This window comes from Chanodichthys erythropterus, chromosome 4, assembly GCF_024489055.1.
Source record: "Chanodichthys erythropterus isolate Z2021 chromosome 4, ASM2448905v1, whole genome shotgun sequence".
Taxonomy (NCBI): Eukaryota; Metazoa; Chordata; class Actinopteri; order Cypriniformes; family Xenocyprididae; genus Chanodichthys; species Chanodichthys erythropterus.
Genome location: NC_090224.1, coordinates 32,787,022 through 32,804,814, shown reverse-complemented (window position 1 = coordinate 32,804,814; position 17,793 = coordinate 32,787,022). Strand labels below are relative to the sequence as shown.

At 36.3% G+C, this 17,793-nt stretch overlaps 1 protein-coding gene across 1 annotated transcript in view; it reads right to left on the bottom strand.

Annotated features, from left to right (window-relative positions):
• Positions 1-360: 360 nt before the first annotated feature.
• LOC137019371 (leucine-rich repeat-containing protein 52) overlaps positions 361-17,793 on the bottom strand; it is a 42,200-nt gene continuing 24,767 nt past the window's right edge. The window contains exon 2 of the mRNA XM_067384765.1: positions 361-6,704. Within this exon, the coding sequence (XP_067240866.1) occupies positions 6,370-6,704 (335 nt within the window). The 3' untranslated portion in view covers positions 361-6,369. The remainder of the gene's footprint in view (positions 6,705-17,793) is intronic.

Sequence of the window (17,793 nt, the reverse complement as noted above, 5' to 3'; positions counted from 1 at the left end):
TTAGGCACCAAGTAGGAAATTGGAAATTCTGATGTCATGAACAGCTAGTTCAGGCTGTTGAATCAGGTTCACCTAGGACCCAAGGCAATTCCACTGGCTAAAATAACTTTTAATGGGCACCCAATTCAGAACCTGATTAGAAATCCTACAAAGTTCCTTGGTTTATCTTGTATGAAATACTGTTACATACACTTTCAGAAAAAAATTGTACCTTTTGGGGTACAACAGCTTGTTGCTGGGGCAGTACTCTCAAAGCAGGGGTGGACAACTCTGGCCCTTGGGATCCATTTTCTTGCAGAGCTTTTCTCTAACCCTAATCAAACACACCTGAACAAGCTAATCAAGGTCTTCAAGATTACTAGAAAGCAATAGGCAGATGAGTTTGATAAGGGTTGGAGCTAAACTCTACAGGAAAGGGGATCTTGAGGGCCAGAGTTGCCCAGCCCTGCCTTAGGCTGGCCACAAACTGGATGAATTTCAAATCTTAACCGATTTCAAAACTTTGGGAGTCCACAGACATAAGGGCAGTTTCAACCAATTTTTAGCATTATAATTCTCTGAATGCACACACTAGAATATTTGTCTAGACCACAAGACCACACACTTGTCGATTGTAGTAACATTTTCACAGTGAGACAAGATCTCACGGAGACTCACAAGATCAAACATGACTTGAAGAAAAGCAAATGGAGGACAAACAACGTCGTAAGCTGGTTCTCCTAATGTGAGTTTTGTTATACAGGAAGAAAAACAAAGGGGAAAAAAAGCTTCTTTCTTAATACTCTACTTTCGAAGCATGTTTGTGGCTGCCACGATTCAGCTATAGGCCCTGTCCCAAATGGCACTCTTCATGTGCACTTTTGGTTTACAAGACCGTAGGGTGTCCCATTCATCATTTAGGTTTCAGAAGGGTGTTTGTGAGTGCCCCCTTTGCAGCCACTAAGTGCCCTCGATGTGCACTTTTCCAGAGCCCGCACTGGTGCAAGCCTCGCAGCAGACTTTTTCCCGACAGTCAAAGTGGCATTACGTCACAAAACCATCATTGACTATCGCGGGTATCATGTCAGAGGCAGCATGATCAAGAGTCGTAAATATAAAACATGTTTGGGATCTTCTTTGTGATCGTGCAGGCTCTGACGCGATAGGGAGCAGTAAAATAATCATAATGACACCTAACAATTGAGGATTTTTTTGGACAAAAAGTCAGTTGCAAGAAGCCTCAAAATGGGCAACACCCCCCTGATCGTTGGGGGTTGCAAATCATGCCCAAAATCGGGCTTAAAATCTTCAAGTGTGTGGCCAACCTTAAACATATTTGGACCTCATTTATACCTAAAGGGTTCATAGTAGTACCTTAAGATTACATATTACTACAAGGTACTAATTCACACCTTTTAAGGATATATATAAGGTACAACATTTTTTTGCAGATTTGTTATGAACATGTATTATAGAACCCCTCAAAGTACTAGGTTAGCATACTGCTAGCTTAGTTTAATTTATACTGTACACATACCCAACTTCTTGGCACATTTTAACTTTCCACAAAGCATTAGCTTCAGCCACATTAACAAAAACAATAGAAGTTAATGCAAAAAATTAACGGCAACGGTTAACGGCAATTGTGAAGTTTTGGCTGCATCCGTTTGAAAATGTTTGCTGCATTCTGCATATACTTGAGCCTCTATTATTCATCCTCTGTTATGTTTGTTCATTCACAAACATATAGCAGTAGTTGAACTCTGTGCTGCTAGTTCATTAGCGTTCTGTTGAGCGTATGTGTGTGTGAGTATCTCTACAGATCTTTCTGACACAGGCCACCCCTGCTGCATTGCTGATGGTTCTTGCAGTTTTGGAGCCGAACAGACTGCAGTGTTGTGCCACTGTTAGTGCCTAGAGACTCAGATAAAGTCCTGCTCTTACATTGAACTTTATTATCGAATAGCACTAGGGCTTGTCCCCTTTATCACCTGCTATATTACACATTAATATTCATAGAGGAATAAAATACCAAAACAACCCCTCCCCATCTCTCTTCTTCTAAAGGCCGTTGACATAGTTATGCATGATCACTCTCAGAGTTCACAGCAGGTGAAAATGGCACACACACTGCAGCATGTTGCTATAAAGTTTACCAACTCTACTGTCCATCCTTATATTGCCACAATGCTGACATCAGCATGATACATTTGACCTCTACTATATGTTCATGTCATAACATTTTTAGCAGTATTTTTCTTTTTTTTGTTTTGAGGAAGTCCCTCCAGATATTTCCTGACTCAACTCAACTCATAATCTTGTTCCTCTAAAGACAAGGTATTATTAGTCTTTAGTTAACACTTTGGAAATAATGCTGACATGATGACATCCCACTGTAATCTGAAACAACCCACCAACTAATGAGTGAGAGGACAGAACAGCAGAGAGATAGAGAGAGAGTGAACGAGGGGGTAAGAAGGTGGTGAGATGGATGGACTGACACACACACACACACACATTCAGTTCAGGGTCGTGACCTAAAGTTGATACTTCCTTGCTGAAAAGACCAGCTTGTTGGGCTTTAGATGTACAAACTTCTTAACTTTAATCCAATTTTTTAACAGGGTTTAGACAGTATGTGCACACAGACGCAGTGTGTAACTTCTGCACCATTAGCCGCAGAGTATTAGACGTGAGAAGCGGAGTGGAATTGCATTATTTTGGCTTTGGTGAAGAGTGTATTTTGTAAAAGCCGCAATGCTTTCAAAAGACACTACCTAATTAAGGTAACATAATGGGCTAATTTTAGTATTTTTATAAATATATATCTGAGAGATATAAAATTAAAAAAAAAACCTAATATAGTAAAGAAAAACAAAATATATTATTAATATTACATATTAATTATGATCATATTATAAATATGAATTCATTGGTTTATTTATTAATTTGTTTATTTGTTTGTTGTTGTCTAATTTCTCTCACTCCTCTGTACTCACATTAATAGTCTTAATACTTGCACCAAACTAAACTGCAATCTTTTTGTTTCAGTGGCCCATCAAAGCAATGGCTTGAGTTTGGGGCGGAACTATCTGTTTGACTGACAGCAGGTAAGTGAAAGTCAAATTCATGATGTGTTGCCAAGTATGGTAACCCATATTCAGAATTTGTGCTCTGCATTTAACCCATCCAAGTGCACACACACAGCAGTGAGTAGTGAACACACACACCCGGTGCAGTGGGCAGCCATTTTGCTCCAGCGTTCGGTGCCTTGCTGAAGAGCACCTCAGTCATGGCATTGAAGGTGGATGAGAGTGCTGTTCATTAACTCTCCCCACCTTCAATTCCTGCCGGTGCGAGAATCAAACCGGCGACCTTCAGGTTATAAGCCCGACTCTCTAAACATTATGCCACAACTGCCCCTAATGGGTCGACTGCCCCTAAATGGGTACAATGCACCTAAGGGGACATGGTAATGGAAATAATGTTTAATTAAAGAAAAAGAAAAAATGTATAAAAATATGAGTTAGAAAAATTATACCTCAATGCTTTGGTGTTCGAACACAAAACTGTGTTAATCACGAAAGTTTTGCGAGTGAACGTAAAGTTTCTCAAGGGAACGTTTATTAGAAATGTTAATAATTCTGTTTGGTGTCACTAGATGTGTGGAAATTACACACTGCGGCTTAAAGGAAAAGGGAGAACAAGAAGTTGACAAAATATTAGCTATAGAAGCTATAGATTTATAAAAGCAGCAGCTGAGATATTTTTTAGAGTGGCCCAGGCCATGAACATCATCCCCTTAAGCTCTATAACCCATTATAGATGGATTTAGCAACCCTCAATCACACAAAACCAGCTTTCCTTCTCCACTAAATACCAGAGAAAAGAGAATGTAACTGCTCAACACACTCTTTCTGAGGCTGAATCTAAGGATGAAATATGTTAAAAAAGTTGCACTTTTTGAATGCGGTAATTCAGGGTTAAAGCTGCTTCTTATTCACTAACCACCTACAATCCAGTTTCACCAGGTGCTAACTGTGTTGGTATAGTGCTCCACCATGAATATTTACAAAATAACTTTGTGCTATTGCAGAAAATAGTTTTGTTTGAATAAGATGTTTTTGTTTCTAGTGATCATGGCGACCAGCAATTCAAGATGGCTAAATAATGGAAAATAGCTATAGATCCAGATGTGCTGTGCAGCTGAGAGCACTGTCAGCATTTTAAAGAGCCGATTCGGGTGTCTGGATTGTCGTAGTGATGCTCTACAGTAAAGTATGCCAGATTGTAGTAGTCTGCTGAATTCTCCACAGTCTAGAGCTAGCCTGCAAGATGAGGAATTGTGCTGAAATCAGAACTAATTTTTGGATGTTTGTGCCATTATCTTTCTTTATGGAATATTGTGAATAAACGCAGACTAAAACAACACTCTCAGTGGGCTCAATTCCCTTCTGAGTGCTGATGGTGCAATGTGAGGAGGGAGGGGTCACTTTAGCTCTGCCCTTGAGTGGCATGTGGTAGCCACGGGAGAAATCACATTTGATTAAAAAAATTAAAGCCTTGCCAAAATTACAGAATGCTGACATACTTTATTCTTCACCACCTCTAGCGGTTTTGCTGCGACAAGCCACACACACACACACACACACACCCACACACACACACGCACACACACGTTTCCCTCTATTGCTCTCAGTATCACCTGGAGGTGTTATTGCTGGACTGGTTACATCTAGTGTGTAAGGCTTTTCGGTGCAGTGCATACAGGCTTACTGAGATCAATAATGTCCTGTCCAATACAGGGCTCAACAATAAGGATGGTCTGGTGGCCCAGGGCAAGTGGGAGAGTTTCAGGACTGTTTAGGTGCACTATTGGGCCAGTGCTGACTTGTCATAATGTATTGCATTCATTAATTATGTACTTGTGTTTTTAAGCCTTGCAAAACTGAACATTTGTTTTTGAGTGATATACTGAACATTGTTCAAATTATGCTCATTTAAATGTCATCAAAGTAACATTATCAAGCCAGCTAACAGTGTAAGATTTTATGTTTTTCAAAGAAGACTCTTATGCTAATCAATGCTGCATTTAAAGTAAGACTGTGAAATATTATTACATTAATTATTACAATTTAAAATAACTGTTTTATACTGTTCTAAAAGTTCAAATCTGTAAGATTAGGGTCCTTATGCTCACCAAGGCTGCGTTTATTTGATCAAAAAATATAGTAATATTGTGAAATATTACAATTTAAATAACTATTTTATATTTGAATACATTTAAAAATGTAATTTATTTCTGTGACCAAAGCTGAATTTTTAGCATAATTACTAGTCTTCGGTGTCACATGATTCTTCAGAAATCATTTTAATAAGCTGATTTGATACTCAAGAAACATTTATTATTATTATTATCATCAGTGTTGAAAACAGTTGTCCTTCTTAAATATTTTTGTGGAAACTTGCTACCCTTTTTTGTCAAGATTGTATAAAGAATAGAAAGTTCAAAAGAACAGCATCTATTTTTAACATTATAAATGACTTTGCCACTTTGGATCAATTTAATGCATCTTTGCTGATATTAATTTCTTAAAAACAATCTGACTCCAAACGTTTGAATAATAGTGTATTTTTTTAAATTAATTAATTTTTTGATGATAAAATCAGCTATTATATTTGTCGAGGGAAAATTACTAGCCTGACCGGGTGAGCAGAAAAAAATCCTTATTGTTAAGCCCTACAATATAATGTTCTCAATCCATCATCTAAGCAGTCAGTCAGTCTGTGACCCCTTAAAAAAAGCATTTTCAGCCTTCCATGGAGTTGTGCAGACAGTTTAGAAGAGTCTTCCGTCTTCCATTCGTTCATTTCACACTGCATGAGTCTGAAGAGACTGCCTTGTTTATCCTCCATTAATATTCCTTTCTTTGACCGAGCAAAAAATAAAAGCTGAGATAGGATACTGGATTCATCTTCAAGCCTCTCTACCTATCTATCTTTCTCCTTTCTTCTTACTGTCTCTCTCATTAGTGTGAAACACAGTGCTGTCACCCTGCCCCAACTACATTACTAACACTGGGGAGAGCGTTGTGTGTGTGAGAGCTTTACTTCTATGCATTTAACCAAGACCAACCCCAGATCTGTCAAAAACACAGTTCACTGTGACCCTCTCAACTGTCTCTCTGTCTGCCTGAGTCCACCTAGAAGAATAGAAATAAATCTAATCTGTCTGTCCTGCCCTTCTCTTCTCTTAAACTAAAACTAATGTTGACACATTCTAAAAAGTGCACTTAAAATCTCTTTATAGAAAAGAAAACTCCTTTGCGAATCTGTCCGCAGCTCGCTGTCTGTTCATCAAAGGTTTCCCAGCGTCCCTCTGTCCTCTGGTCACACCTGCATGCCTGGTTTGCTCAGGTCCCCATTGCCATGGTTACCCCCTCCTCCTCCGCATCCTGCCCCTCGGCTGACTGTCTCCTCCTCATCCTCACTGTCGAGCTCCTCGCTCTTCCTCTTGCTGTACCGCTCGTACAGAACCATGAGCACACCCATCACCCACGCAGAGACTGTCCCAGCGCTGAAGATGACGAAGCCGATGGCGATGAAGAACAGGTAGTCCCAGTAACCCAAACCCTGGTGACATTCTGATCGCAGCTGCATGCCCACCTCCGCCAGACGCTGACCCAGCATGTCCGGGGGCCCCTGGCACACCGTCTGCCCCTCATCTAGACAGGAAGTGAGAGGAGTGGATAAGTTAGGATGAGGGCAAGAATAAAACAACAACAATATGGGCCATTCTACAGAGTCCAACAACCATAAAATACATTTAAAAAGCATTTAAGTATTCAAATCTTAGATGTTTACTAAGATCCTTCTATTATCTACTGAATCCCACAATAATATTTAAAATATCAGTAAGCTTAATATTTATAAAATTGGGTGCTTTCATTTATTGGCTGTCCCGAACACTAACCCTTCAATTTCAAATTGTGAAAGTTATATTGAAATAATTTTTGATAATTTGATCATTTAGAATTATATTGAAAAATGTGTACCACATTTTCATGTCACTACCGAGGCAGTGTATGTTTTAGTCCATTAGCCGAGACTGATTTTAACTACACATATTCCCATGTTCCTCCATCTCATAGCCTCTCATTCATAGTAAATAGGTACCATCATTTTGAGGTTAATGTGTTCAAAGTCTGAAAATCTGTGTGTAACTTTAAGGAACGTCACTACTAAACACCTTTTTTTCTGCAATTAAGAAATTTTTTTGGGGTGTTATTCCATAAAATATAGTTTTTATGCGTGTACAACTGTTCAGAACTGTGCTAGGTGACCATGTACTGATTATCATCTTTGAGCTAGGCTCAAAAGTATCTAAAATTGTCACTACCGTAATGTGGTGAAGTTTCGGTTGTGACATAATTTTGGTAGTGACAAACAGAAACACATAATCCTTTTTTGGGGGGAAATAAACACAATTTTAGTACAGTTATTCATATTCATTTTTTTATGTTTTAGTAGTGGTTTAGCATGCGAGTTAAAATTCTGTGATGTGATGTGGTCACTACCAACACATTACTGTCACTACTGAAAATGTGCAGTCACGACCAAAACAGGGGATGTTTTGTCAGAAATAAAGTATATTGAATTATCAACTAAGATGTTAATATAGTGTTTCAAACTTTGAAACCTTAACTTTGAAATCAGTTTGATAAACTTTATGCCTTTTACAAAGAAAGTTTGGATTCAAAATACATTAAATCTCATAAATTACACTTGAAATATTATTAAAATTGTAATTGTTATTGATTTAACTGAAAACTGTTTAATGAAATGGCAAAAAATATATTTACAAGGTAGATGTAAACAAAATCTTAATAGGTCAATATAAGCCTTCTTATTAAATTATTTATTATTGTGTTTTGGTAGTGACAAATTTGAGATGAGGAAAAATATTCCAAAACTTACAAGAAAATACAAGAATTAACTGAACAGTTACTAGAAACGTGTACCTTGGATATTATACAATTTGCATACATACAACATTTGTGAAAAAAGACATTTTATAAGATGTTTCCAACTCTGACTTTGAAACAATTCTGTAGAATGCCCCATGTACACTAACTTGACTACTTTTTTTTTTTTTTTTTTTTTTAATGATATTAATATTTTTATTCAGTAAGGATGGAGTAAATTGATCAAAACTGGCAGTAAAGACTTTTATGACGTTAAAAATATTTGTACTTCAAATAAATGCTGTTCTTTTTAACTTTAAACTTTTTATTTATTAAAGAATCCTGATTAAAAAAAAATAATCATCACGGTTCCACAAAAGGTTTTCAACATTGATAATAATAAATGTTTCTTGAACAGCAAATCAGCATATTAGATTGGTTTCTGAAGGATCATGTGACACTTCAGTTCTTAAAAAAATATTATAAATATATTAATAATATTAAATATTTTAGAAAGTATCCTGCTAAATCTTGACCAACATGAGCATGTTTATTATTAAACACACTCAAGTTTCTTGTCTTTTATTTTGAAAAAATTGTATCCTCTCTGTCTTTAACTTACACTTGCATATAATGTAAGCAACAACTGGCTCAGCACACACACACACACACACACACACACACACACACACACACACACACACACACACACACACACACACACACACACACACACACACACACACACACACACACACTCACACTCACACAGTCTTGAGCCCTCCAGCAGTGGCCCTGAGGAAAAAAAAGGTCAGTAACCATCATCCCCATCTTAAAGCCTGAGCCCAACAGAGCATCAGCCTGTCAGCTCAACATATCAGCCTGACAGAATGATCCACAAACACACTCACACTGAGACTGAGGCTGGCCACAAATGAACTTCTGTGATCTTCAGCAGTTTCTCATTACACATAGTGGGTGACCAGCCAACAGGGAACATTCTCAGAACTTCCCTAATGTTCTGGCAAGGTTCTCTCAAAGTTATGAACAAACATTCTTCCAGTAATGTTAATTTACTATTCCCTTTAATCATGTATTTTCAGAACATTAGCACAAAACTCTAATTTATACATAATTCATGGAGTGTTTTTTAATGTTTCAGATGGATGTTCATCTTTAAATGTTACTACCTGATAAAAAGGAATGTTCCCTTAATGTCCGCATAACCAAGAATTGAAAAACAAAACAAAACAAAAAACCTGGATGTTTTGAACAGGTTTTGAACTAAGTTTTCATAACTTAATGGGAATGTTAGCAAAATGTTAATAGAACTTATTTTTGTTAGCTTGGTACTTCCTAAAACAAATGAGCGATCACAAAAAGGAAGATAAAGGGGTCTCTTTTCTTCGTGTCTTTCGCCTTTTTGACATGTTACTAAATACATTTGGTCCCCAAAGATAATAAAATGCCTGGTGGTTTAGCAGTGTGAGTTGTTAGGAGAAATGATGTCACTTCACCTTTAATCAAAAAGCATTAATTCCTCCATGACAAAGAAGAGAAGAGCCTGTGAGAGAACAGAGCTGGCAATAAATCAAATCTGGATTAGATTGTCCTGGAAAGAGTTCTGCATTCAGCAGAGATTTAATAAACACCTTGACCACAGTCAAATGTACTTCAAAACTCTGTGATCAGTCATTATGAGATGACAGCAAACTTCATTACGTTTCACTTAGTTAGAAATAAAGCCAACAATGAATTGGCAGAAACGCAGAGCAAGAAACAGTCAAGCATCTAAACTTTCAGTAAAATCGTTTCAGTAAAAGTTACTTAGTTATTTAATAACTTAGGCATTTTTGATCTTGGATGATCTTTAATTAAACAAATAAGTGTTTAGAATGCTTTAATTTAATGTAATAATTTTTTTTTACATTTACAGTTTTTTTTTTTTTTTAATTTAGAGAAATGTCTATAGATTACAATAAGTAACTAAAATAATTTAAATTAAAATAAGTTCAAGAAGTCTTGAGAGCTGATCTTTTTATCCATTACATTTATTTTGTGATTTATTGGATAAGAATAAATTTGAATTTTTTTTCTCACAATGAAAATAAATAAATGAATAAAAGCTTGGAATAGCTATAATGTATGTTCTTTGTAAAAATGTCCATGGCGTTTAAAGATTTCCAGGTCTACAAATGATGCTTCCCTTTTGAAGTGGAACTCTACGCACGTCCTGATTTTGCTGAGTTAGATTCGTTCCTGGGTCAACATATTTTTTGATCCTGGAACAACATTCCAGTCTGAAAATTAAGTCTTAACCCTATTCCTACTCCTAACCCTACCTCTACCCATAAGTTATCCCAAAAATCAGAGGGAAATGATAGATGAATAACACTGATGTAGAAGCACCAATTCATGATTTTAAGCCTAAACTTGACATAATCAGTAAACTCGTCCCTCAAATCTGATTGGTTGATTTGACTGTTGTTCCAGGATCAACAAAAATGATGACCCAGGAACATGTTAACTCAGCAAAATCAGGTTCTGCGGAACTGCACACATGAGTTGACACTATGGGAATGTGAGCTGGTGTCTGAACACATGTGCTACATGCTAGTCTTTGATTGGCTAACGCAGTCAGATGATGTCACAAGCATGCCGGCAGGGTCTGTAAGGGCGCACAGAGAGAACGTCTCAGGTTATGACTGTAACCATGGTTCCCTGAGAAGGGGAACAAGACACTCAGTTACATTCCCATACTTCCGGCATGCCTGAATGTCTTGTTTCACACAGTTGAAGTTGATGACTTTCTCTCTAGGCACCCTTATATAGACCTTATGCGCCACAGAAACAAGCGCGTCATCATCTTTATAATATTGTCTTTGAACTTCTGTTTTTGCGGTAGCTCCTATATTTCTATGGCATCACTGTCAAAGAATAATTAGCTGGTGAAGTGGATTTACTTGTTGTAGAGTTAAAGTTATCATGAGCATTGTAATGTTTAAAGCAGATGTCTTAACAAATGTCAGTAGACTGGGAAGATTTTAAAACGAGCAGTTCATTCACAAATACGTAAGATCGCTGTAGAAATACAAACTGAAAGACAAAAAACTACAAGCGCAGCGCTGACAAGGGGCAGGGCTACATAAGGTCTATACCCTACCAGTGTGCCTGTGATATCACCTGACTGCAGTAGCCAATCAAAGACTGGCATGTAACACACACCCTTCTCAGGGAACCATGGTTACAGTCGTAATCTGAGATGTACCTCATACCCTGGTTCTTCAAAAACAAAAATAGTTATTGAGGGAATAAATTTAAATCAGAACTATTTTAGCTTATTTTAATGATTGATGTCTTATATAAAATAATTTTGAAATAATTAAAATAATTTTTGTCATACTCAAGTTTGTTTAGCCCCCTGGTTGAAAACCACTGAATTAAGACTATATGTGATGTGATCTGCGAAAACCCATCACATGGTGAAATTTTACCTATCACAGGTAAAAAAGCAGAATTCGAGAATTTACTTCTTTCATAGCTTGTCTGTAACAAAATTTATCTGAAGTCGGCTGACTGCTCTGATTTTCAGGAATATCATTTCATAATAAATTATGAAAGTGAAATAAAAAAGTTATAGAAGTTTAAGTTTATGAAAATGTAAAAATATAATTGTTTATATTTTATAACAATATATTACAAAGCATGTTTTACTCTTAAACTGCAAGAAAATAAAAGCCAAAAATGTCAACATTGCAAATTTTAGGTTGAAATATTTCAAAAATGAGCTTTAAGTAAGATTTTGTTTGGGCGCAGTATCAACCTTTTTCAGTAGATGACACCCAAGCTCCATATCTGACCATTTAAGGGCACCTCCATTTATTTGAGTAGTCTGAACCATATATGCCTATGAATTGGTCATGAGATAGCATTGAATAAATCTATTTTCTGTGTAAAATGGAAATATTTCCCAATGAGTTTACAATAGGTTCCAAGTGACAAAAACAGAATTCTGTGCACAATCCATTTTGTACAAAAAAAACAACATTTGACTCATGTTCAACTGGAAAGTGTGGAAAAGACGACCTGGAGCTAAATACAGGGATTACAGGTAACTAATCTTTTACAGGCAAAAATAGTAGACCGACATTATGCAAGTCATGATGATTAGTGTGTCCCATCCCCTTGTGAACTGGGCCAGGAACAACCACCTGCCCCAGCAGAGGCAGTATAACCCCTGGGCTTTATTTGCTGTCAAGTCGGTCTCTTACTACAGCCATATGAGCCATGAGGTAATATCAGGACAAACGAGGAAAATGTGAACTATTTGAGGCGCTCTGTGGTTTTATATTAGCCACATGGCATCTTAAAGGGATGCTCTGTGGAGGTATTTAAACTTGGTCTCTTGTGTTTTTACAGATTAGATAGTCATCCGATTATGAAAAGACTGAACTTTGAATGCCCTTCAAGATACGGTCAAGGTACACATTTAGTGCAAAAGGATAATTCTAGACAAATTTACAGCTCTAATAACACATTTTTGCACAAAAAATGAATACTTTCAAGACTTCCATTGTAAGTGCATTACTGTCAACAGGTTTTGGTTTATTTTATGATTTTATACACTACTGGTCAAAAGTTTGGGGTCAATAAGACTTTTTCATTTTTTTGAAAGAAGTCTCTTGTCTCAAAGCGTAATTTATTTGATTTTTTTTTTTTTTTTTTTTAAATACAGTAAAAACACTATGTTTTAAAATGTAATTTATTCCTGTGATCAAAGCTGAATTTTCAGCATCATTACTCCAGTCTTCAGTGTCACATGATCCTTCAGAAATCAATTTAATAAGTTGTGCTGCTCAATATTCTTTTTGATGAATATTGGATTTAAAGCATTTATTGGAAATTAATTTCTTTTAAAAAAAACTGATTGTCCTCAAACTTTTGATATCATTGTTGTTAATAACAATAATAATAATTATTATCATTATTTTCTATGGTAAATGAATCCAGAACATTCCTTCAGACCACAAATCTTAGATATATTTACCAACACGTTATAAATAGCTTCCATGTTAAACACATGAGTTACAGGCCATAGCATCTCCCAATTAGGTCTATAACATAAATACTGTCTTCCTATTAGCACTTGGCCGAATGAGGAGCTTGTAAATCTCTGCTCTGTCATACACATTTGATTTAAGCGTTCATAAGACTATACGAGTTTATAGTGACAGGACATTAGATTGCATGAGCGTACTGACATGAGCTATATTTGGCTGTGTTTCAGGCACATGAACTAGGGCTGATATGGTTTGGTCTGCGCTGTGGTGACAGAAATTAATGTGTTTCTGTGTGCTGCATGGATCAAAGATTAACATTTGCAGTGAACAAACCAAGATGCAAAGAGAATCTGACACTGAACGGACCTCAATGCCCTCAAATGTTTCTTTCTCACACACACACACATACACATAGACCCTACACATCTCTCAAACCCCTGCCCAATGTATGACCTTACATTACATCCCAGACTAGAGGGGTTTCTATGTGTGAGGACAAATCACTCGCTCTCATTATCTGAAGTCCCATAACCATAACTCTGTCATTTATGTGTAATCTGTCCTCTTCTCTCTATGATTAGCCTTTCTTTCTTGGTCTTTTTTCCTCTCTCAATCCATCCTTCTTTCCTTGAGGGCATATTAGCTCAAAACACGGTCTCTTGCGTCAGTCCTCGACATCATCTGTGACACACATGCTGAAAGAGGGCGATTGCTCATTAGATTGCTCAGAATGTGTCATTAAAGAGATAATCTCACTGTGCCCACCGTCAAATTACCCACAAGTCACCATTTCACCTCATCCCAAAGCATTTTTTTCTTGTTGTTTGAGATTAGACATTACAGTATTTGACACACACGTTGGGTTTTCATGTTTTATGGGGACACTCAATAGACAATGATTTTTATACTGTACAAACTGTGTATTCTATCCTCTAACCCTAAACCTACCCATCACAGAAAAAAAACTTTCTGCATCACTTAGTATGATTTCTAAGCTGTTTTCCAAGAAGAATTTGGGATATTGCCATCTTTTTGGACATTTTCTATTCATTAAAGAATCCTGAAAATATATATCACTTTCCACAAAAATATGCTGTTTTCAACATTGATAAAAGATAATAATAAATGTTTCTTGAGCATCAAATCAGCATATTAGAATGATTTCTGAAGGATCATATGTGACACTGAAGACTGGAGTAATGATGCTAAAAATTCAGCTTTGCATCACAGGAATGAATTATATTTTAAAATATTTTAAAATAGAAAACAGTTATTTTAAATTTTAATAATATTTCACAATATTATTGTATTTTTGATTGAAAAACTGCAGCTTTGGAGAGCATAAGAGACCTTACCGAAAAAAAATCCTAACCGAAAATCCTTACCGACTGCAAACTTTTGAACTCTTTTGGCTTGGGACAATAAACATCCACTTTGCAACCACCAAAATCATCCTAGCAAACACATAAAAACTCAACATGTTTGCAATGTCAAGCTCAACTCTAATTTTCTATAGAATCTAAGGAAGCGGAATCAGCAGCATGCAATGTTAACCTGGAAGCCTGTTCTTTAACACCCCACCATGTTCCCGGAGCAAAAACAATCAGGGTAGCAACAGCACTGCTCCACTGAGTCAGAGCCTGTGTGACACTTGGGCAGAGGGGGAACTATTTTAGTGGAACACCCTGCATGGGTCTAATAGCAGCCACATAAACCTGAACAAAGAGTGACATCCTGCCTCGTAGTACAGCTTCAGTCAGCTCTAGTAATTATGGTCTCGGAAAGGGGTAACTCCCGGCAGTCCTGTCAGATATGCCTCCTTCAAATGACCTGGGCATCGCTAGGGTAAATAGAGCTGCAAATTGGAGTTTGAACATCGTGTGAAAGGACTGTCTGTCCATCTATCTCGTTTCATATTATCTACATACTCAAATGCACACACATACTCAAGCAAAGGTTTAATTGCTCAGAATTTGCTTAAAAAAAAACTAGCATTCATTCTAAAATGTAATATAATAATAAATTATGGCAGAGGCATATTGCAATTAGTGAAAAAAGCAGTGTTTTCTTTGTGCTTAGTCTAAATAGTAGTTAGATGCTATTTTACAGTAAGTGTAGTGTTAGATGCTATTTATACTTGGTAAAAATAGTGGTAAATACCTTTTGCACCTTAGTGTATTGTAGTACAATGAAACATTCATTAGAGTTTTTCTCAATTGCTTTGGCTCAATTCTCAAATTTGAATTTTTTCTCTCAAAACAATAAGTGCAGATCAATGACATTTGTATATAACAAATATTTCAAGGGTGAAAAAACATCACAAGTTCACAAAAAAACTTTTTATTTTGGTGGCATTAGCCAATTTACTGACACAATAACTAGGTTTGAAGCATTTATTAAATGTTTTGGGTGATACAACATTTTTCAGACATGCAATAGAGTTCTGATGTTCCACTTTAGAGAATGTTAAGACTGTTTAGAAAAGTGATTGAGGAAAAACTGTATAATATTTATAATATTTACTGTCTCTATCCCTAAAGTCCTCCCCTACACCTACACTTAACCCTGTTGAACCTGCTGATCAGTAAAGGTGACCTTGAAGGTCCAGAAAGTATTTTTTGGGCTTAACAATATGAGCTGCATGCATCATATCCAATCAAATTTCAATTATAGGCCTATTAAATACTGTTTTAATACTGTTTGTCAGTTTATTTTCACTTTTCAAATATATTTTTTTCATCTTAATTTGAAATAAATGCCTCTCTGAGCTGAAGTGCAATATGAAACGGGAGAAGACTGTGGACACAAATAGACACTGTGAGCATATACAAAGTTTCTTAGGGGAATGCAAAACAAACGTGTAATCACAAAGTTTCTTGGGGAATGCAAAACATTTACTAATAATCGCAAATTTTCTTGGGGGAACGTAAAACATTTACGAGTAATCAAAGTTTCTTGGGGGAATGCAAAACATTTACGAGTAATCACAAAGTTTCTTGGGGGAACGCAAAACATTTACTAATAATCGCAAATTTTCTTGGGGAACAAAACATTTACTAATAATCACAAAGTTTCTTGGGGGAACATAAAACATTATCGAGTAATCACAGTTTCTTGGAGAAAAGCAAAACATTTACGAGTAATCACAAAGTTTCTTGGGGGAATGCAAAACATTTACTTATAATCACAAAGTTTCTTGGGGGAACATAAAACATTATCGAGTAATCAAAGTTTCTTGGGGAAAAGCAAAACATTTACGCGTAATCACAAAGTTTCTTGGGGGAACGCAAAACATTTACTAATAATCACAAATTTTCTTGGGGAAAAGCAAAACATTTACAAGTAATCACAAAGTTTCTTGGGGAAAAGCAAAACATTTACGAGTAATCACAAAGTTTCTTGGGGGAACGCAAAACATTTACTAATAATCGCAAATTTTCTTGGGGGAACACAAAACATTTACTAATAATCACAAAGTTTCTTTGGGGAATGCAAAACATTTATGAGCAATCACAAAGTTTCATGGGGGAACATAAAACATTATCGAGTAATCACAGTTTCTTGGAGAAAAGCAAAACATTTACGCGTAATCACAAAGTTTCTTGGGGGAACGCAAAACATTTACTAATAATCACAAAGTTTCTTGGGGAAAAGCAAAACATTTACGAGTAATCACAAAGTTTCTTGGGGGAACGCAAAACATTTACTAATAATCGCAAATTTTCTTGGGGGAACACAAAACATTTACTAATAATCACAAAGTTTCTTGGGGGAACGCAAAACATTTACTAATAATCGCAAATTTTCTTGGGGGAACACAAAACATTTACTAATAATCACAAAGTTTCTTTGGGGAATGCAAAACATTTATGAGCAATCACAAAGTTTCATGGGGGAATGGAAAACATTTACCAGTAATCACAAAGTTTCTTTGGGGAATGCAAAACATTTATGAGCAATCACAAAGTTTCATGGGGGAATGGAAAACATTTACCAGTAATCACAAAGTTTCTTGGAGGAAAGCAAAATATTTAAGATTAATCACAAATTTTCTTGGGGGAATGCAAAGTTTGGGACAACAGAACTTTTGCAAGCATATGCAATAGTTTTCTGGAGAAATGCAAAATTTTGACAAGTAAATGAATAGGTACTTGGGGGAACACAACAGTTTGAAAGTTTATCAGGAAAATAATGCATTTTAAATATAATTTTTGCTCCTGTCTCATATTTTTTCAACTACCATGCCCATTTTGGAGTTCTGTAATGACCATGCACACGAAACAGGAATGAACTAAAAGCTGCAAAACTCCTATTTGGATTTAAAGCAGCCTTTAACTTTACTTTTTACTTCACTAATTGGGCTGGCAGCATCTGAATAAATATAGTACTTTCCATACTATCTCACTTTTTAAAGCATGCACGCACACAAAAAAATGTATCCTCTGGGTGCTGGAACTGTTAATTGGTACGGCCATAAAGCGTACCCTCAGCCTAATTAAATCATTAGTACTTCATTATTAGTAGCAGAAGGATGTAGCAATGCTAATGTCCCAGTCAAAGCTGTCACATACCTTCACACACACTGTATCAGAGCAAGATCTGCTGTATCTGACTGTTCCTTACAGGAAACAGTCCACAGATGGCATGCTGTCTACAGGAAGCTTTCATCTTCTCATTATTTTCATTATTTTTATTATACAGAAACACCTGCTATGATACAAGAAATATAATGGAACATCTGCTGCCTCTTTTAAATTCCTGATTGTGTCAGACAAACGTTTTTATCGTGT